Source organism: Erinaceus europaeus, chromosome 4 (genome assembly GCF_950295315.1).
Source record: "Erinaceus europaeus chromosome 4, mEriEur2.1, whole genome shotgun sequence".
Classification (NCBI taxonomy): Eukaryota; Metazoa; Chordata; class Mammalia; order Eulipotyphla; family Erinaceidae; genus Erinaceus; species Erinaceus europaeus.
The window spans coordinates 62,351,413-62,373,332 of record NC_080165.1 but is presented as its reverse complement, the minus strand read 5'-3'; the positions used below and the strand labels follow the sequence as shown (position 1 = coordinate 62,373,332).

The window sequence follows — 21,920 nt, the reverse complement described above, 5'->3', positions numbered from 1 at the left end:
TATTCTAATCTGGATTTTACTGTGGGGTCCAAACTCAGCCAACACTTTTTCAAGTACCTGTATATTTATGATAATTGACAGCCAAGTCTGACATACAGCTATAAATATGATAATGGGATTTTTAGGGATTTTATTAGTTTGGACACAAAGACTGTGTTCAGTTATGTTAATTTACTTATTATCTCCACAGTGTTAGGAACTTAGACAGACAAAACCAAAATACATTCCTATACAGAAAGACATCCATTAAGGAATTAATTTGAACCTAGTAAGTGTGGGAAGCAACACTGTCAAACATAAAGACTGCAGTTGCTATCATTAGAATTTTTTAAAGTGAAAACAATTTTGAAGATATAAAGCAAGCTCTCCACATGACTAACTCAGGAAAGAAAACACTGACTTTAATATTTATTCCCCAAATAAATTTTTATCCATTGAAAAAATATCCTGGGAAGTGGGTGGTGGAGTACCTGGTTAAGTACATATTCACATGCTCAAGGCCCTTGCTCCCCACTGACAGGAAGGAAGCTTCACAAGTGGTGAAGCAGGTCTGCAGGTGAATATCTTTCTCTCACTCTCACTACTCTCCCTCTTCTCTCAATTTCTCTCTATCCTATCCAATAAAATAGAAATAAAAAGAAAAAAGAAAATAATGGTCACCAGGAGTGGTGGGTTCACAGTGCCAACAATAACCCTTATGGCAATTATTAAAATATAGGAAAGAAATGGGAAGGAAGGAAAGAAAAAATATATTTCCCATTTCCTTTGTAGGGTGGTTTTTAGGGGGCTAATTCACAATCAAGCTAAAACAAAGTAATTTTATCAATCACCTTCAGTTTTTCCTTCTTTTGCTCAGTTCCATCCCAGGTAAAGTGTTTATTCTACTTACCAAAGTAGAAAATAGGCACTAATATTACATACACACACACACACACAAAGAAACAGAGATAAGGTTATGTGAATATAAATTTTGTTCTTTGCCATAAAAGGAAGCTACAGCTATGGTTAACTGGAACATCATTAAAGAGAATTTTCTTCTCACTTCTCATCTATTAACGTGCTTATTTTTTTCTTCTAGAATCCCCCTTTGATTTTTTTGTCAATTTCTTCCTGTTCTCACCTACTTCTAACTAAAACTATGGAAAGTTGTATAAAATTGAAACAGTACGAGGTATGAGTAGATTATAAGAGTGCTTTGTAAAGATCAAAAAAAATTAAGAAATAATACCAGGGGGGGAAAGGTCACTCATTTGGGGGATGGGAAAGGAGAAAAGGGTTATTCTCCAATGATTACTTTTAGTGCTTTCCACTGCTCTTAAGAAGATACCATAGGGAGTCGGGCTGTAGCGCAGCAGGTTAAGTGCAGGTGGTGCAAAGCACAAGGACCCGCATAAGGATCCCGTTCGAACCCCGGCTCCCCACCTGCAGGGGAGTCGCTTCACAGGCGGTGAAGCAGGTCTGCAGGTGTCTATCTTTCTCTCCTCCTCTCTGTCTTCCCCTCCTCTCTCCATTTCTCTCTGTCCTATCCAACAACGACAACAATAATAATAACTACAACAATAAAACAACAAGGGCAACAAAAGGAAATAAATAAATTAAATAAATATTAAAAAAAAAGAAGATACCATAATAAATAAGGCAGCTAAATCTCCTGCCTATCAGGAAGGTTCTGTTCTAGTGAAGAAGCATAACAGTGAATAGAAACTGATGAACAAAAACAGAGACTAATAATCCTAATAAATTTCATGGGATGATAATGAAGCTGCCTCAGGAGACAGTGTCTGAGATGTCCATGAACATCTAGAGAAAAATACCTAATAAAGCCCATTTGAGGGGAGTTGGGTGGTAGCACAGCGGGTTAAGCGCACATGGCACAAAGCACAGGGGCCGGCTTAAGGATCCTGGTTCTAGCCCCTGGCTCCCCACCTGCAGGAGAGTCACTTCACAGTTCTCACCATTCATTCCCAAGTTTTTTTCAGTAGCAGAACAGCATGTGCAAAGATGCTGTGTTGGCAAGAAACAGGCTTCATGAAGGCAACAGATCTTTGCAGGCAGCTACATGGAAGAGATATCGTAAGAAATGCCCAGTTCCCCCTTTCATAATCCTGTGGCTAAAATTCCCCCAGGATTTTAGCATCCAGGAAGCTGAAAGCTGGCAAGCTCCAGGTTTCACTCAGACAGATGCTTCTGCCCAGATGTGTGTGATTGGCCTAATGAATGTACAGTCAGCTATGACAAATAATCCTTATATTCTTTGCCATTTTTTTTTTTGGCAAATGTATCAAAACTTTGTTTTCAATCTCAGAACTACACTTAATTGCATGTTCATGAGTTTGCCTAAGCCATCTGGTATTCTTAGATTTTTTTTATGGCACTGACATGTGTATTAAAAAAATCTTGCCTGTTTTGTTAAGTGTATTTTCATCCATACACAATCCATGCTCCATGACAGAGAGACACACCAGTTAGATTTTACCTCTTGGTGAGCTAAGAATATCTGGAAAGTCATGTATTCACTCAGTAAACATTTTGAGTTTTTGTCACAGTTAGAGGTGGGTAGGTCAACATACAAAGAGTGACAAATTTGAATAACTAGCGGAAAAACTATGTGCTCATTTCATCAAAATTCTACTTTATCTTGGATCTAGTTTATAGTAATATCTCATACATTATGGAAAGCATCACTCAGTCAAAATATTTGCTTTCTGAAAGAAAAAGGTGTCATATATCTATTTAAGCAACTAATTTGCCTTACCCCCTCATAAGGGAGGGACATTGCTACATAGGATGCTGTGATAACTGTGTGACCCATGAGGTGAGAACAAAGTTGAATAATAGTTGACTTTTTTATATATTAACAACAGACAATTCTGTACCTTAGTCCACTGCCACAATACTCTGCCCACTGAAACTAAATTTGTAATCATCTCACATATTTGAGGTTTGAACTTTCTGCAAGGATCAAAGTATCCACAGCCAATAATTCCTAAAAAATAGACAAGATTTAAGGCATACATTTACTTAAAGATTATAAGATATATAATGATTTCATTGAATAAACCAAGCCAGAGCCGGCTCATTATTCTAGGGGTATGACTCTCATCTTGGTTGAATAAACCAAGCCTAAGTTCAGTGACAAGAATGTCTCTTAAGAAATCAACTAAGACTTAAATTCCATAATGGGTGTAATAAACACTGATGTATGTTTGAGTGTTGTATTGGTGTTAACTTTCTTTCTTTTTTTTTTCACAAACACACGAGCTTAACTACTACCTTTAATATTTGAGTTTTCACATAACAACAAATGAAAAGAAAATCAGAGACTTTTAGAAATACACATGAGCTTGCTAGGACTATCTTAACAAAGTACCACTGACTGGGAGACATAAACAAAAGAAATTCCTAAGGAATAGAAGCCCAAGACTTCAGTGGGTTTACTTTCTCCTAGGACTCCTCTATTTCATTTACAGATGACCACTTTCTTTTTTTTTTAATTTTTTTTAATATTTATTTTTTTTTAATTTATTCCCTTTTGCTGCCCTTGTTTTATTGTTGTAGTTATTATTGTTGTTGTCGTTGTTGGATAGAACAGAGAGAAATGGAGAGAGGAGGGGAAGACAGAGAGGGGGAGAGAAAGATAGACACCTGCAGACCTGCTTCACCGCCTGTGAAGCGACTCCCCTGCAGGTGGGGAGCTGGGGTTCGAACCGGGATCCTTATGCCGGTCCTTGTGCTTTGCGCCACCTGCGCTTAACCTGCTGCGCTACAGCCCGACTCCCAGATGACCACTTTCTTAAGGAAGTCCTTGTATTATTTCTTATCTTTGTATATGTGGTTCTGGTATTTCTTTATGTATTCAAATGATCTCTTCTCATAATGAAACCAGTTAGATTGCATTAAGAGCTACTAATGCTTTGTTTTATCCTAGTCATTATTTTAAAGGTTGTGTTTCCAAGTAGTCATATTATAAGATACTTGGGTTTAGGACTTCAGTTTATAAATTTGGGTAGAGGGCTATTTACTCCATAAATGACATGATAGATATCTCACTTTACATTATTTTTATATCAATCACATTTATTAAAATAGTTATAACACTATATTTCACAGGTATTTTATAGAATATCTACTTCCACATTTCAGTCTAGAAAGATACACTAGTCAGAAAGAAGGTCAGAAAAGCCATTACACAATAAAACATTGGAAGTCATCTTAGGTATAATTATGTATACACTGTAAACTTGCAATATATTTTTGAAGTTTCTTCTAAAATTTTTATACACTAAAAATTCATATTTCTGATAGTAATCATGTTATTTTTAGGGCTGTGGCTAAATAAACATGCTGATTACATGCTTCTAATATTCTAAGAGAACAAATCTGAGGTTGACCAGTTGATCACTGTTGCTGTTAATCTAATTTTAGTGAATTTAGTATCTTGCCCAAAGTCCCACAGTTATGGAGCAGGGTGAAAGTGATATCTGAATACAAACGTCCTAAAACAGCACTCACCCTGAAGTGCAGGAGAGCACTTCAGGTTCCAGATGCTAACATGATGACAACTGGACTTCCCTGAACAGACGACCCCACCTGTAGCCACGCTTCCTCAGAGCCCTGCCCCACTAGGGAAAGACAGAGAGATGCAGGGAGTATGGATAGACCTGCCAACGCCCATGCTCAGTGTTGGGAAAGCAATTACAGAAGCCAGACCTTCCACCTTCTGTACCCCATAATGATCCTGGGTCCATACTCCCAGATGGATAAAGAACAGGAAAGCTATCAAGAGAGGGGATGGGATACAGAGTTCTCGTGGTGGGAACTGTGGAGTTGTACCCCTCTTATCCTACGGTTTCTGTCAGTGTTTCCCTTTTATAAATAAAATTTTTTAAAAATATTGAGATACTACTTCCTTATCTTAAATACAGGTCAAGGAAGTTGTTGGAGATCACATAGGCTGGTTGGTGACAGAACTAGAATATCAGGATCCACATGTCCTGGCCTGCTGTTGGTCAACACTCTGGCCTGGACTGATTCATAACTGTTCCTTGGAAAGCCCCAGCATGATGATAATCTGATATAATCATCCCCAAGAAGGGTTGGTGTGTTAGCTTGTATGGCTTTAAGTACATAAGTTTGATAGTAAGACCAATTTTTTTTTTTGGCTTCTTGTTTGTTGTTTTTGCCACCAGGACTATTTTGGAGCTCAGTGTCTACATGACTATTCTACCACTCCAGCTGGCCAGTTTTTCTTTTTCTTCTTTTTTATTTTTTATGGTAGGGAGAGATGAAGAGACAACAACAACACTTCACTACTGCTCATAAATATTCTCCCCTGAAAGGCCTCATGTTTGTTAATACATGTTCTCTACCAAGTGTGCTACCACCTAGCCCCTGGCATATAGTTTTGTTAAACTGTGATGTCACTCATTTGCTCAAATATCCCAGAAAACCAAAGCACAAAAAAAAGGAAGAGGAGGAGAAGAAGAGGAAGAAGAAGAAGTAGGGAAAGAAGGAGAAAACCAAAGTACAAAAGCTTGCCTACCTCTAAAGCCAGCCTTCAAAAAAAAATCATTTCTAAACATTCTTGAGTTTTATACTATGCTGAAAACACAAATCTTCACAGTACTTAGTATTTCCTGGTTTTTAGCTCTTTGTTTCACATGCTTACTCCCTTCCTTAGACAGAACGACCTTTTTAATCTCATAAATAAGGTTTTGCATGGTGTGTGTCCACTATGTAACACAGTAACAACACATTAAAAAGCAAGTACTAAGAATTGTCATACCAAAAATTTTGTCTATTGAAGAATTTGAAGGCAATGTGCAATTAAACACAGTAAACTGTCTTTTTAAACGTTGTGGGATATCATTTCGGCCACCTCCTGGGTGGATCATGGCTGCAATAAGTTGCACATCAACAATCGTAGTGAAGTCTCCAGGCTTATCCAAGCTATACATCCCTTCCATCTCCATCATTTGTCGTACAATCTCATTAGTTATCTGAAATTTTAAACAGTGGTGGTAAGTTTAGTAGCACATCAATATGATCATTCTCAACAGGCCCAATAACATAATACAAATAAGGCTAAAATATTCAACTTATCAGCAAAGTGTTCATGAGTTTGTCAAAGGTCACAGAACACAGGTGATGCCACTTGCAAGCACTGAACCATAAGTTAACATCCCTGCTAACCAGGATGGAGCTTAGGTGAGCCGTGAGATATTACTGACACCTGTCTTGGAGAAATGTGGAAATAAATCCTCATGACAACAATAATCCTGGAAATCAACATTCCCCTAGTAAAGTGAATCTGAAATTGGAAGGAAAAAAAGAACCCGTTGCAAGACCAATGTGTACCTCACTGCAATGATTGAACTGCTTTCCAAAGTAACTTAGATAAGTGAGTTATGAAATATTCTTGACACAATTACAATGGTGCTCAGAATTCAAGTTTTACTGGTGGACATTTTTTGACATAAATAAAAATACTGTTCATATCCTACCTACCTACTGCACCCCCAAAAGAATTTTGGTCCATACTCCCAGAGAGAGAAATGTTTAGGGGGAGATGACCAGAGGACTCTAAAACCCAATTCCATCAGGACCCAGAGAGAAAAGAGGAAAAAAGGAAAGACATACAGAAATATTAACAGGTGTAGCTGTGACTGAAAATGGAAGTCAGGACCATAGAAAAAATGGTGATAGATAGAAAGAAAGATAGATAGATAGATAGATAGATAGATAGATAGACAGACAGATAGACAGACAGACAGATAGGCAGATAGATAGTTATAGAAATAATAGTCAACCCATATCTGTGACCTTGAGAAAACCATTGCAGTTTCCAGTGAAGAGAATGGGGACACAGAACTCTGGTGGTGGGAATGGTGTGGAATTGAACCCCCATTATTTTATAATTTTCTACATCACTAATAAAAAATAGTGTTCAGATATAATTTGAAGTCATACCTGATCTCCCCATTCATTAATTATAGGCATATTGATATCATCGATAAATACAGTCATTTTCCTGCCTCCTGGTGGCCCATAGGTGCTTCCCACTCGCTTATCCACATAGCTCTCAATTGTTCTCTAGAGAAAAAGAAATGGTGTGTTAGATTGTAATTCACATTTCCAAAAACAATAAGCATGTTTTTCTGGGTAGGATATAATATACTTAGTCATTTTGTTTTCCTTGTTCATAAAGGGAGTTAGAGAGGAAGAAAGAATAGAGGACAGAGAAGGAGAGAGATAGAGAAGAAAAGATACCTGAAGCACTTATTTACTACTCATGAAGCTTCCCTCCTCAGGTGGGAACTGAAGTCTTGAAGCTGAGTCCTTGCACATAGTACACTCTACTGAGTGCATCACCACTCAGCCCAATACTTAATGTTGACAATATGCATAATGACTAAAAGCTATACTGTGGAATTTAAAAATAAGTTACTGGAATGTTAATTATTCATTTACATTAAGATACATATACCCCAAAGTTCAGCCTGGAACTCAATATAAGGCCTAAATATGTAATTTGGATTTGGCTTCAACTTTCCTTATAGGAAGGTTAATAGCTGAGTGCCAACTGCAGCACCATTGATTTTGACAGAAATATTCATATTTTAGTGTAACCATCATTCAAAATATTTAATATGTGGATTACTGTAGCAGATGATGAGTTTTACCTGAAACATCATCGGTTCTGTGGCTGATGAGAAGTTTAGACTTTTGGATAGTTGTACTTCAGGATCATATTTTTTCAAATAGCCCTTTATCATTACAGTCTTTGCAGTTCCCTGCTCCCCTGTGAGCAAAACAGCCTGTAATCATAGGAGAATCATGTTATATAAAATGAGTTATAACACGTTTAGTTGTGATGTGTGCAGTCTACCATGTGCACTGTCACCTGACCCCATGTCTAGTTGTAAATATCTACTAGCCATTCTATAATTTTCTCATTTAATACAACTCTATGTATATATATTACTATTGTACCTGTGTTGAAACAAATCCTGGCTGAAGTAAAAGCTTAGCTGTAATGCATACTGTAAAACTGATGAGGAAAATATGTATGAATATTCATGTGGACACTGGAGGAGAGATGGACACCCACTCTGCTTATAAAACTGGGTATCTGGAGTCTGGCAGTAGCGCAGCAGGTTAAGCACACATGGCGCAAAGCGCAAGGACCGGCATAAGGTTCCAGCCCCAGGCTCCCCACTTGCAGGGGAGTCGCTTCACAGGCAGTGAAGCAGGTCTATAGGTGTCTTGTCTGTCTTCCTCTCCTCTCTCCATTTCTCTCTATCCTATCCAACAACGACATCAATAACAACAATAATAGCTACAACAACAAAATAAAAACAAGGGAAATAAATAACCCCCCAACACTTCACCTGCACTATTCCAGCCTTTAGGTCCATAATTGTCCAACAGTTTGTTTGGCTTTGTATATTAACTCTCTTTTCAGCCACCAGGTTCCAGATGCTAGCTGGATGTGACCAGACTTCCCTGGACAGACAACCCCACCAATGTGCCTTGGAGCTCTGATTCCCCAGAGTCCTTCCCCATTAGGGAAAGAGAGAGACAGGCTGGGAGTATGAATCGACCTGTCAACACCCATGTTCAGCGGGGAAACAATTACAGAAGCCAGACCTTCAATCTTCTGCATCCCACAATGACCTTGGGTCCATACTCCCAGAGGGTTAAAAAGTAGGAAAGCTATCAGGGGAGGGGTTGGTATTCAGAAGTCTGGTGGTGGGAACTGTGCAAAGCTGTACCCCTCTTATCCTATGGTTCTGTCAATGTATCCTTTTTATAAATAAATAAATAATTTTTAAATCTTTAAAAAAAACTGGGTATCAATTATTTTGGGATATTGAGCTGAAGTATATCCTGCAGCCTGGGGTTCATTTGCCAAATGTGTGTCTCTTAAATGATGCTTCCTATGTATTGGTATTTGATGTTTCTATTTGAAATGTATAAAAAAGTACACGCTTCTCATAAAGTTTGTGATTATCTAAGAAAGAAGCAGACTTACTTTATGCTGTTTTGCTATTGTATCTATCAAAAAATTTGTTCTAACATTGTCAACATTTGGCACCAAAATTGATGAATATTCTGGAATGCTGTCAGTTGGATAATAATATGGCTGAACTTTTTTATTCCAGTGCTCCCAGTCACCTGTACAATAACCAAAAATCGATCTTAATAAAACTGTATCCTATGAAAGTTATCTCAAAATACAAAATGAATCGTCCACAACAATCATTAGGATCACATAATAATTTAGAAGATTTTCCTAAAATAAGTTGGCATATCTACTTATCTAATGTACATGCAGCTTTGATAATTTAAATCCACATGCTTTGTTACTATGTCAGTTTTTGCTAATTATCACTGCATTTTTTACTTCTATTTCTCCACTGATTAATGACATTGAGCATCTTTTCACATGCCTGTCAATCAACTGCAGCTCTTCTTTGGAAAAATGCTAATCCACATCTTCTGCCATTTTTAATCAGATTTTATTTCATTGTTTTGCTTTGCTATTGAATTGTGTGAGTTCTTTATAAATTTTGAAAGTTAGCCCCTTAATAGATACATAATTTAAAAACATTTTCTCCTACTCAATATATTGCTTTTGCACTTTGGTGATGGCTCCCTGTTGTGCAAAAACATCTTAAGTTAGACTTCCAAGACTTCAGTATCAGGGCAATGCTCTGTCTTTAATTTTTTTTTTCTGTGATATACTTCTTCCTATACAATTTATTGGTTTTTGGAAGAGTTTGTGAAGAATTGGTATTATTTATTCCTGAAGGACTTAGTAGAATATCATCTGGAATTTTCTTTGTGAAAAATGTTAAACTTTAAATATCCTATTTGATATAGAGATATTTGTAAATATTTCTGCTTAGTCAGGTTTGGTGGCTTGTGTCTTTCAAGGACTGTATCAATTGCAACTACATTGTCAAATGTCTTTTTATAAAACATTTTACTAATATTCACTTACTATCTTGTAGTGGATACAGGGTAATGATTCTCGACAGTGGAAATCTATATATCTCCTAATTTCCTGATATTTCCAGTAAGAGATTTGTGAATTTTACTGATAACTACCACCACCACCCCCAAGGAAAAAAAATCTTTTGGTTGGCTCTGAATTATTCTAAGATAATTCATATCCAGATTAAAGATGCTTTTAACTGTGAATTTATATTTGTGCATTCCAGCTCCCTTTCATCATAATAAATCTTTAACTGCATTTAATCACACATTGTAAAACTATCAGTAATTCTGGGTAGCAAAAAATGCATCACCTTAGTCTCTTTACAAAGACTCTTCAAATGCAAGCTTCCACTTAATCGCATTTTCAGTGTGACTCTCAGATGTGCCTCATGTCCCATCCTAACCCCCTTTTTCCAGCCATGACATCATTTCCCCAGACAATGACCTGGGTCCACCTATGTATCAGATGTCAAGATTAAGCAAAAACTAATAAAGTCATGGGCCCTTTGGAATATTCCTAAAATAGACCTACTAGCTATTTCCAAAATGGACACCCCAAATTTTCATCTGCAATATTCCAGCCTTTAGGTTCATGATTAATTAACAATTTGTATGGCTTTATATGTTAACTCTTTTTTCAGCCACCAGGTTCCAGATGCTAGCATGATGCCAATCAGACTTCCCTGGACAGACAACCCCACCAATGTGTCCTGGAGCCCCACTTCCTCAGAGCCCTGCCCCACTAGGGAAAGAGAGAGACAGGATGGGAGTATGGGTCAACCTATCAACGCCCGTGTTCAGCGGGGAAACAATTACAGAAGCCAGACCTTCCACCTTCTGCATCCCACAATGACCTTGGATCCATACTCCCAGGGGGTTAAAGAATAGGAAAGCTATCAGAGGAGGACATGGGATACAGAGTTCTGGTGGTGGGAATTGTACTCCTCTTATGCTATGGTCTTGTCAGTATTTCCGTTTTATAAATACATATATTAAAATTAAAAAATGAAATTACATTAATCTGGCCATAAAGATAGTTCACTGGGTAAGAACATGCCAAACCAAGCACATGACCCAAATTTAAACCCCAGCACCAATAGGAGGCATCAGAAGCCACCTCAGTTCTGTCGTGTCCCTCCTTCTCTGAGTGGAAAAGAGACCCTAGGCAACGAAACACTTGTTTGAGGTCCCAGCTTCACACACACACACACACACACACACACACACACACACACACACACACACACAGAGAGAGAGAGAGAAATATATACATATCTGTATGTGTGTAGTCATCATATAAATGTTTTAACATCTCCCCATAGAAGTGATAGTTTATATATCTATACCCATTTAAAAAGATGTTACTTAAATAGAGATAGAGATAGAGATATATCACTTGTGCTTACCATAATCAGTAACATAAAACTCAAACATAGTTTGATTTGTGCCTTTCGGTATTTCTGGTAAGTCTAACTTGCTTGGGTGGCTTCGTAAGAAGGCTTCAAGCTTTTCTCTACTTTCCAGTTCCAAAAGTGCTCCTAAACTCCACATGAGGCCAAACACAAAGAGTTTGTGAAGATGTTCGACACATGAAACACCACCTTCTTCTTTGGAGGGAATTAAACCTTCCAGAAGATTGAGAGACTGAAAAAAATTAAATGGAATACAATAAATATACGTAATTACCTTTAATAAGAAGTTGTTTTAAATTAAGGAGGGGGAGGGAGAAAAAAATAAATGTATCCCTAGATACTGCTTAAGCACTACAGTTAACAGCATTTAAAATAAAGGCCAGGGCTGGGCAAATAGCATCATGGTTATAGAAAAAACACTCATGCCTGAGGTATTGAAGGGCCCAGGTTCAATCCCCAGCACCACCATAAACCAAAGCTGAGCAGTGCTCTGGTAAAGAAAAAAATTAGTGACCCTTGTTAAAGAAGACCAGTACACTTTGGGCAGGCAGCAGTCTCACAGAAAGGACATCAAACTGGGCACCTGACTTCTACCCTGCTCAACCCAAATGAGCTGCAGCCTTAATCCCAAAAGCGAAAGATCTAGAGCAGATGTTTGGAACAACTACTTCTGGTTCTGTGATTTAGTTACCCTAAATCTTCTAGATACAGAAGCTTTATTTTTAATTCTTTCTGGAGCTCAGAAAACTGTAGCCCTAGAGAGCAGTCATATGTTCAACAAATCAGGTTTGACAAATCAAGACTGAAGCACAGTCTCACTTGTCCATGTTTGTACTGCCTCTGAATGCCTATCTAATCGAGTAGTACAGCTGGGTAGTAGAGTCAGAGTTGTGCAAAGTCTAAAACATTTAATCACTGGCACTTTAAGAGAAAGTATGCTGATAACACATATGACATCAGAAAGAAATGCAAGTCATCCAGAAGAGCATGCACCTTTCCATGCACAGGAGTCCAGGTTCAAACCCTCACACCATAGGAGAGCACTATGGCACCTTGGGGAGCTCTATGAATAGTAGAATAGTGCTGTGATGTAGCTTTCTTTCTCTCTGCCTCTCCCTCACTTTCTTTCTTTCTTGTTCCAAAATAAAAGGAAAGAAAAAGCTGTCCCAGAAATGATGGAATCAGGTATATGACATGAAAAACAAAAGGAAAGAAATGAATTCATTCCATATATAGTAAGGCATTCTCAGTCTTTCAAGATAAAATTATTTCAAAACACAATTCTTTCAAGATAAAATTAATTCAAAATAAAATTTTCACTTATACATTTTAAGTAACTGTTAAATAGTTGATTTGGGCCTAATGACAATTTCTATTTATTTGTTTGTTTGTTTGTTTATTTATTTATTTGAGGCCGAGAAAAATTGAGAGGAGAGGGGGAGATAGGTTGAGGAAGAAAGAAACCTGCAGCTCTGCTTCACCACTCATGAAGCTTTCCCCCTGAAGGTGGGGACCAAGGGCTCAAACCTGGTCCTTGTGCACTGTCATGTGAGCACTTAACCTGGTGCACCACCGCTTGGCAATTTCTAACTTACCTACTCAGACAGACTGATTCCCTATGCCAAGAGAAGGAATCATAAAATCACCTATAGACTAGAATTAGAAGAGTCCTTAAAAATCCATGACTAGTTCTACTTTATATTTATTTCTTCATTTTTAATTTTATTTATTTATGTACTTATTACTAGAGCTCTGCTCAACTGTGGCTTATGGTGGTACTAGGGATTGAACCTGGGATCTTTGGTGCCTCGGGCATGAAAGGCTTTTTTGCATAATCATTGTGCTATCTCCCCAGCCCTTGAATGTTCTTTTGAAAAAATATTTGTTCACTTAATTTACTTGATACGAGAGAAAGAAGTTAGAATGGGCAGGAAAGATAGAGACAGACAGACAGAGAGACAATGAGCAGGAAAGATAGAGACAGACAGACAGAGAGACACTTGCAGACCTGCTTCACTGCTCATGAAACTTCCCCCCTACTTGGGAAAGAAAAGATTTGTCCATTTATTTTATTTCATAGGACATATACATTTTGAGGGGAAGGTGAGATCGAGGAGAGAGAAAGAGACACCTGCAACACTATTTCACCACTTAGGAAGTTCTCCCCCTGCAGTTGAGGAGCATGCATAAACCCAGGCCCTGGTGTACTATTAAGTGTGCACTCAACCAAGGGCACCATCATCCAAACCCATACTATTTTATTTTCTAATAACTAATAAGGAAAACTGAGTACAAGAGAAAAAGAAACAATAGTACAAGCTACTCAAGGACTTGTTTTTCGGGTTTTCCCTGTTTAACACATAGTAAATTTGCAAAGTCAAGATTGCCACCTAAGTTTTCTGGATTATCATAGCTCCTCTTTGTACTCTTCTGAAAAAGTGAGAATCTTATTTTATCTGTATTTTATTTTTGTCTACTCTCATTAATCGGCCCTCTCTGGCAATGTTACTAATCTTGACAGAGAATAAGAGAGTTCATTCCTCTTCTTCTAGCAGTAACCCCTTGGGAGGTGAAAACAATAAAAAGTTGTCATTAAGAGCATTGAATGAGCTCTGCCATAGAAACCAAAGTCCTCAGTGCCTTTATAGCAACAGTATTAAGAGATTTCTATGAACTTCATGAGCTTCCTATCTCAGTCACCTCTGGAGGACCGCAACTGAGTTGAAAAATCTCAAAAAAAAAACAAACAGGAGTTAATGCACAGAATCTAACTTACTTGAACAATATAGTTGCACTCTAGCAACTGCATCTTTGGATTAAGATTTAGTGTCATATACGTATATATGTCATCAAAGATTTTATCATACAGGACTTGGAATATAGTTGCTTCCTGTGCTGTACGCTTCTTCAACCAGGCCTGCAGCAAAGAAACAGAATGTCTGCTTGAGACAATGGAGCACACACAGGCACAGGGCATGCTTCTGCAGGCCTGTCACCCTCACCTGCAATATCGGTCTCCAGGAGAGAGCAGAGCTGCTGATATAGACCATGCCCATCCGAGACACTGTGGCAGGAGAGGCATTCTCAATGTTGTGAACCTCGAACAAAAGCTTACAGCTTGGGGCCATGGGAATTCGATCCCCATTAGCTAATGTGAGAGTTTTATTGTCATCCAACACAGAATTCAAGTTCTCGATCCAAATGGCATCCACAGGGCCATCCAAAATGAGAAAAATGTTTTCACCTGTAAGCAATTAAAACCATCACTTTTTACCTGAAAACAGTTTAAAAAAAAAAAAGGCAGCAATTTAAATAATCATGTTACTCATAAGCTGGCAGAAAGGGGAAAAAAAAGATAACAAAGGCGAGTAGCCTGTACCTTTTTTAGCCTTCAGTGTTTTCCTCCACAGGGTAGAAAAAATACCGTCTGTCCAGTCATTGGTAGCAGTGTCTAACCTGCCAAACATCTGAGGGGCAGTAATAGCTTTGGGATTCATTCGCATCTCTCTGTGAGGTCTCCCACATTCTGTCTGAGCCTTCATCAGGATTGTTGTGACAGTTGTCTTCCCAGAACCACTGGGCCCAAGAGTCATCAGGCCATGACGTACCAGTGATGTCTCGTACAGCTACATAAGGAAATAATCCGTTGGGAAATGTAACTTAACAAACTCTGACATTTGTGAGAATAGGGTTGTTGAAATTTAAAGGCTTTCTGTAAGCTCTTCATTAAATGAACTAGCTCATGGGCTGGGTGGTGGCAGAACTGGTAGAGCACATGTTACAAATGCACAGGGACCAAAGTTCAAACCCTCAATTCAAACCTGCTGGGGGAAAGCTTCATAAGCCATGAAGCAGTGCTCTGTATTTCCCCCTTCCCTCTCAACTCCTCTGTGTCAATCCAAGAAATAAATAAAATATTCAAAGGAACTAGTTCAATACTCAAAATGTGAGAGAAAAAAATCTAATAGTATTCTTAGTTTTACTACAGTAGACAGCAAATTAATGCGACTGTTGTAAAATGATCTATGAGATAATGTAATGACATGTGAAATCCCAATTAAATTTCCAAAAAAATTAATTCGGGATCTAGGTTGTTTTGTTTTGTTGTTTGCTTTGCAAATAACTATTCTTGGGACTGGTTTGCTAATCCATGACTATTTTCCAGTGTGGTGACATCGCCCCCTAGTGTCACACTACGATCATCATCTCTGGCATTATGCTATTCCACTGCAGAATACTGTGCCCCAGTATGGTTCCGTAGCCCCCATGTCCACTTGGTAGACTTCAAATTATATTCCTCCATGAGGATAATTTCTGGAACCATCCGTTCCACCCCGGTTCCATGGCTGCCAGTTCTTAGCAACATCGCCCCACCAGATATTCGCCGGGATGCAGCATCATCTAAGTTCATTTCCCACGTCTATGCTCGACCGGACCTGCCAATATACGCGGATATCTTCGCCCACCCTGTCCAACGCTTGACGTCTCGTCACCCAATCTGGTCCCCTACGCCTACACTGAACTTCTCTGTTCCAGTCTCTTGGAAACAGAGCTGGCAGTCAGCTGAGGTAAAGAACAAACACCTCATCACAGACCCCTGCAAGCGTCAACCCAGCTTTGACCTAGCACGTTATGATTGGGCCCTCCTCAATCGCTATCGAACAGGCCATGGCCGGTGCGCTGCTATGTTCCATCGCTGGGGAGCCAGAGATGACCCGAACTGCCCCTGCGGCTACAGACAGACTATGACCCACATAGTCAACGACTGCCACCTCTCCAGATTCAAAGGAGGTCTCGAAACTTTACATCAGGCTCAACCTGATGCTGTTGACTGGCTGCGGAAGAAGGGCAAACGCTAGAAGAAGAAGTGTCAAAAAGCAGAACATACCCACACCCTAGTGGCAAAAAGCAGCAACACATACACACTATTATTGTGAATATCCAGGTTGCCTCCTGGTTTCCCAGAAGTACCATTTGAAATGAGGATTTCTGTGCAACTGATTGTTTTTATGTTATTACTGATTTAATGTTGATTTACAAAATTACATGTCAATAGGGGTATAATTCTGCTCTGTTCGCAGAACCAGAGTTCTGAGTCTCCAATCTCCCCACTGCAAGCCACTGCAGTTCTCCTAAGGTTGCAGACATGGGCCAACCATCATCTCTACAACTATCTATCTACATTTGTACATAATCACCCCCCCCTTTTCTTCCAGGTCCAGTCCTCTCTTCCCCTCCAAGCCACTCACTAAAGTGACATAAGTTTAATGGTCACTGAAAATAAACACATGGACAAACATTGTCTGATCTTTTTACCAATAAAATGGGTCCAGCTTGCCTGAAGGAAGAGGTCCATGTGGATTATTAGAAGCAAAATCACACAAAAGTCAGAGTAGAGGTACATAAATATGGTAACAGATTCAAGGAAACATAACATGTCTGTGGATAGTGTCTATTGGGAGCACTGCTGAGCTCTGGTTTATGTTAATCCTTGGGTATTGAATCTGGACTTCGGGCCTCAGGCCTCAGGTCTCAGGCAGGAGAGCTGTTTTGCACAACCATTACACTATCTCCCCATCCCTTTCATGTAGCTTCTTAATAAAAATAAGATGTCAATCCTGAGGCTGTGGGGTTAATCTCCAGCCCCACATCACACACTATGGACAAAATTTAAAAAAAATAAATCTTAATATACAGCTGAGGGGTGCTTTAATGCCTCTCCCCCTTCTTGGCTTCTTCTTTCAAAAGTTATAGAATAAAAATTGTGTCAGAGCCTGAGGGTATGAATTGGCCATCCAATGTCCATGTCCAATGGAGAAGCAGTTACAGAAGACAGAAGTCCTACTTTATGCACCCCAAAAAGAATTTTGGTCCATATTCCCAGAGTGGAGGAAAAATGTTAGGGGAAGATGACCTGAGGGCTCTGAACACCAGTTCCACTGGGTCCTGGGACATTTCTCACCAGGAATCTTTGTTTTTATTCCATCACTGAAAGGGAAGGGGGGCTAATCTGGAAAACAACAGAAGTCAGACACTTTTTCTCTTATCTGAGAAGGAAAAGGGAAAAAAGAAGAACACTTAACTTGAAAGTAATAATAGGTCTAGGTGTGACATAGAAAGTAAATGAAGGCAGGGCCATAGAAGTGAATAAAAAAATAAAAATAAAAAAGTGAATAAAAATGGATTGAAAAATTCTATATATAGTCATCCCATATCTATGACTTTGGGAGAACTATGGCACTTTCTGCTGGAGTGGGATAGGGGCACAGAACTCTGGTGGCAAAAGTCACAAGATATTATACCCCTATTATAATTTTGTTCATCACTATTCAATTATTAATAAATAAAATAAAATAAATAAAAGAATGAAAATAGCAATGAATGAAGCCAAAAAAAATGTGTCAGGAAGAAGGCTTAGCAGTTTCCCACACTGCATGGCATTAGTTAGCTCACTGACACTACATTAAAAAAAAAAGTGGAGGCCAGGAGGAGGCCAGAAGGTCACTTGTCTAGTAAAATGGAAACTTTATCATAACCACTAACCTGGATGAAAGCTCCCTGCCACCAAACAGGAGTATCATGCATAGGGAAAGTTTCATGAGTAGTAGAGCAGTGCTATGGTGCCTTTCTCTCTCTCTCTCTCTGTCTCTAGCCATCTGTCTAAAAAGTAATTAGAGAAAAAAAAAAAAAGATATCTGCCAGGAGTGGCAGAATCATGCAGGCACAAAGTCCCATTAAAAAACCCTGGTAGCAATAAATAAATGTATTAATTAAATATATCAAGGATCTCACAGCTGTTCAAATGTATAATTTAAGTTTTTTCCTTAAATTTTAGATAGAAATGTACAACTAAAACAACAGAGATATTGGCTTTAATATTATGCTCAAAAGAAATGTTTCTGGCATGTAAAAAGTTCTTATTTCCTACCCCTGAGATGACTAGGATTTTACTTCTCAGTATACTGCATGCATAGAATATATAAAATGGGGAGTTGGGCGGTAGTGCAGCCGGTTAAGTGCACATGGCTCGAAACACAAGGATCAGCATAAGGATCCCGGTCAGTTCGAGCCCCTGACTCCCCACCTGCAGGGGAGTCGCTTCACAGGCAGTGAAGCAAGTCTGCAGGTGTCTGTCTTTCTCTCCCCCTCTCTGTCTTCCCCTCCTCTCTTGATTCTCTCTGTCCTGTCCAGCAACAATGACATCAATAACAACAACAATAAAACAAGGGCAACAAAAGGGAATAAATATTTTTTAAAAAGAATATATAAAATGATGTTTCCCAAAACTTAGTGTGTGTGTGTGTGTGTGTGTGTGTGTGTGTGTGTGTGTGTGTGTGTCCAGAGCTTCATACATGTATGATTTCACCACACAAGGTAACTTTTTTTGCCTCCAGGGTTATCGCTAGGGCTCAGTGCCTGCACTACGAATCCACTGCTCCTGGAGGTCATTTTTTTCCTTTTGTTGCCCTTGCTGTTTATTATTGCTACTATTATAATTACTGTTGTTTGTATTATTGTTGCTATTGCTGTCGTTGTTGTTCAATAGAACAGACAGAGAGGAGGGGAAGACAGAGAGGGGGAGAGAAAGATAGACACCTGCAGACCTGCTTCACTACCTGTGAAGTGACTCACCTGCAGGTGAGGAGCCAGGGGCTTGAACCAGGATCCTTATGCTGGTCCTTGAGCTTCGCGCCATGTATGCTTAACCCGCTACACCACCACCCACCACCCCACAAGTAACTTTTTATCCAGAGACAAAGAGAAAAGCTTCCTCTGTTGTCATAACAACTCTCATATGATGCCAGATATAAGCAACACATAACAACAATACAGATGCCCTGTCTAGTAAACTATCTCTCCAAACCTGCAAAACTGATTCTAAAAACCATTTGAAATGGTTTCCAGTACATAGCTGAGGAAAACAATTTTCCTTACATTCTCCTTTTTAGATCTGAATTTTTTAAATGAATCTTTCCAGAGGAATACTCAGCTCTGGCTTATAGTAACTGTCCAGACCTTTGGTGCAATGAAAATCTATTTCCATGATCATTCATACAGTCAGACCAAAACAGTAAGCTAAAACAGTAGTTGCTATTTTTCAAATGTAGCTTGTAACACTCTCCACAATTTCAACTCCTTCATTTTCTGTATAAGTACCGTGCGCTAACCGATTGCGCCACTGGAGCTCCAACTCCTTCATTTTCTAAAAAAAAAAAAATTCTGAAAAATAAACCTCCAAAAAAAAAACCCCATGAAAATCAAACAAATTTAAACCTACCTCCCTTCTATAGCTTGGATGGATACTACTAGCTATGGTGGGCAGACACCCAAAGATGCATGCAAAGGGTTCCGTTTTAGAGTGAGGTGAACATGCTCACACACAAGCAGGTAAAAACTAGCACTCCCAGTCTCCTTTGGCTCTTGGCACAGCAATCACCTATCTGACTACAGGGGATCTGCCCAACTGGTATATCAGCATCTGGTTTCCCTCAGATGCCTGGGTTTTTATAACCTACTATCCTCTCCCAGCTGTTCTTGAAATTGTGGTGACAGCCCAACCTTTTCATCAGGTAGGTATAAGCCTTAGCAAAGTGCTGGTTGTTTGCTGTGAATCACAGTAAACACCTATAGATTCATCAGACAACAATGATTTTAATTGACTCTGAACATTTGCATCAAAATGAAGATGAGTCTTATTCAAATGGTGATCTCTAATATCACATACAGATTTTCATACTGCTGGAGCTAGGCTGTGGTGCACCCAGCTAAAGCACGCACGTCACCATGCCCAAGGACCAGGGTTAAAGCCTCCAGTCCCCACCGGCATATGAGAAGCTTCACAAGTGGTGAAGCAGTGCCGAAGATGTCTCTCTTTCTCTTTCCTTCTCCCTTTCTCAGTTTCTCTCTATCCTATCAAATAAAAGAAGTGGGGGGAGAAGGAAGAAAGGGAAAATGGTCATTGAGAGTGGTGGATTCATTGTGTAAGCATCAAGCCCCAGTGATGACCCTGGTAGCAATAAATAAGCAAACAAATAATAAGAAAATCAGGTGGCAATAAATGGATCGGCACATTAACTATACGCCTTAGTACTATTGTTTTTTAATGCGAACTTCATGTTGAATTCTTCCTAAACACAATGCCAAGGTTCAGAAGCTCTTCTAACATGTGCTGGTAAATGGTTTTGATTTCCCCAGTCTCAGAGGATTCACCCATTTTGAATTTTGTAATCATCTATGAAGTAAGTCATCTTTCTTAAAAATAAAATTGCCATGCTGCTGACAGATCAAAATGCCTTTACCTGCACCAGCTTGAGGTTCCAGGGCGGATGGTTGATCAGCCCTTCTAGCTGAACCTGGTTTTCCACTGCTGCTTGCAGTTCCACGTAAGTGCTACTATCCAGTTGTAATCCTGGAAACAGGTCATTGATTAAGCTGAGAAACAGGGGTTCGTCTTCGTCAACCTAGTAGGGCACAGGATAAAGATGTGTTCGTTCAGTCAACTGCTGTTCATCAACCACCAAGGAAGCACCTAGCACTCATCACTTCACTTCATGACAGTCGTTCGCTACTTTCCTAACCAGATGTATACTTCGGCACTAACTGAACACCACCACCACTCAATTACACTCCTCTAGTGCTTTTCCTAAGTTCTTTGTCATTCAGTGTCTCCCACAGGGTAGCCTCCGTCTACTGCTCACAGGCATGATCTCATTAGCATGTCACATGAATGTTCTGTTTTGTGTACACATTGGTCTTACAAATGCACGACATATAATTCCAGCAATGTGACAGAATACTAACTAACATTTCACTTAAATAAAGGAAATATTCCAAACCCTGCATAACAGTCTCTTTCAACACTGGCCAGAGAGCTACCTCTGAGCATTGTTCTTTCTTAATCTTTATCTCTTTTGTTTGTTGGTTTGTTGGTTGGTCTGCTTCTAATTCTGCTTCTAAGACCCCTTCTGTTTTGATCATCATGTTAGTTTTGCTTGCATTGCTTAATGCTGTGGTCTATTTACATAATCACTGTTTTACCTGAGATCCACCCTGCCTGCAGGGCACTGGTTTAATCCCACTGGTTCGCACTCTCTTTTCGCTCTGCCTCTTCTCCTAGTTACATCCTGTTTTCCACCCTATCACTTCCTTCCTGGAAACTATAAATGCAGATTCTTTTCTCAATAAACATTGCACTGCTTCCCAGCTCAGCCATGAGTCCCTGGTCATCTGTCTCCCACCAGAAAAGCTAGCCCGGCATCTGGTGCCCGAACAGGGACCAGCATTTGTTTTTGGAAAGGTTATTTGGTTTTGGTTTCTGGCTTTTGTTTTTCCTACCAGAGCACTGCTCACCTTGGATTTATGGTGGTTTGAAGATTGAGCCTAGGAATTTGGAACCTCTGGCACGAGAGTCTCTTTGCATAACCATTATGCTATCTTCCCTGCCCTGTTCTAACTTTCTTCTTCTTTTTTTTAAATAATCTTTAATTATTGGATAGAGACAGCCAT

General features: G+C 39.2%; 1 protein-coding gene across 1 annotated transcript in view; it reads right to left on the bottom strand.

The window, feature by feature from the left end:
- The window catches only part of DNAH8 (dynein axonemal heavy chain 8), a 429,487-nt gene that overhangs the window by 218,864 nt on the left and 188,703 nt on the right, over positions 1-21,920 (bottom strand). The window contains exons 48-57 of the mRNA XM_060190815.1: positions 20,714-20,875; positions 14,794-15,040; positions 14,417-14,658; positions 14,191-14,331; positions 11,409-11,646; positions 9,035-9,177; positions 7,683-7,817; positions 6,970-7,092; positions 5,786-5,999; positions 2,877-2,986 (exon numbers count right to left, since the gene is read on the bottom strand). Coding sequence (XP_060046798.1) covers positions 2,877-2,986; positions 5,786-5,999; positions 6,970-7,092; positions 7,683-7,817; positions 9,035-9,177; positions 11,409-11,646; positions 14,191-14,331; positions 14,417-14,658; positions 14,794-15,040; positions 20,714-20,875 — 1,755 coding nt within the window. The remainder of the gene's footprint in view (positions 1-2,876; positions 2,987-5,785; positions 6,000-6,969; positions 7,093-7,682; positions 7,818-9,034; positions 9,178-11,408; positions 11,647-14,190; positions 14,332-14,416; positions 14,659-14,793; positions 15,041-20,713; positions 20,876-21,920) is intronic.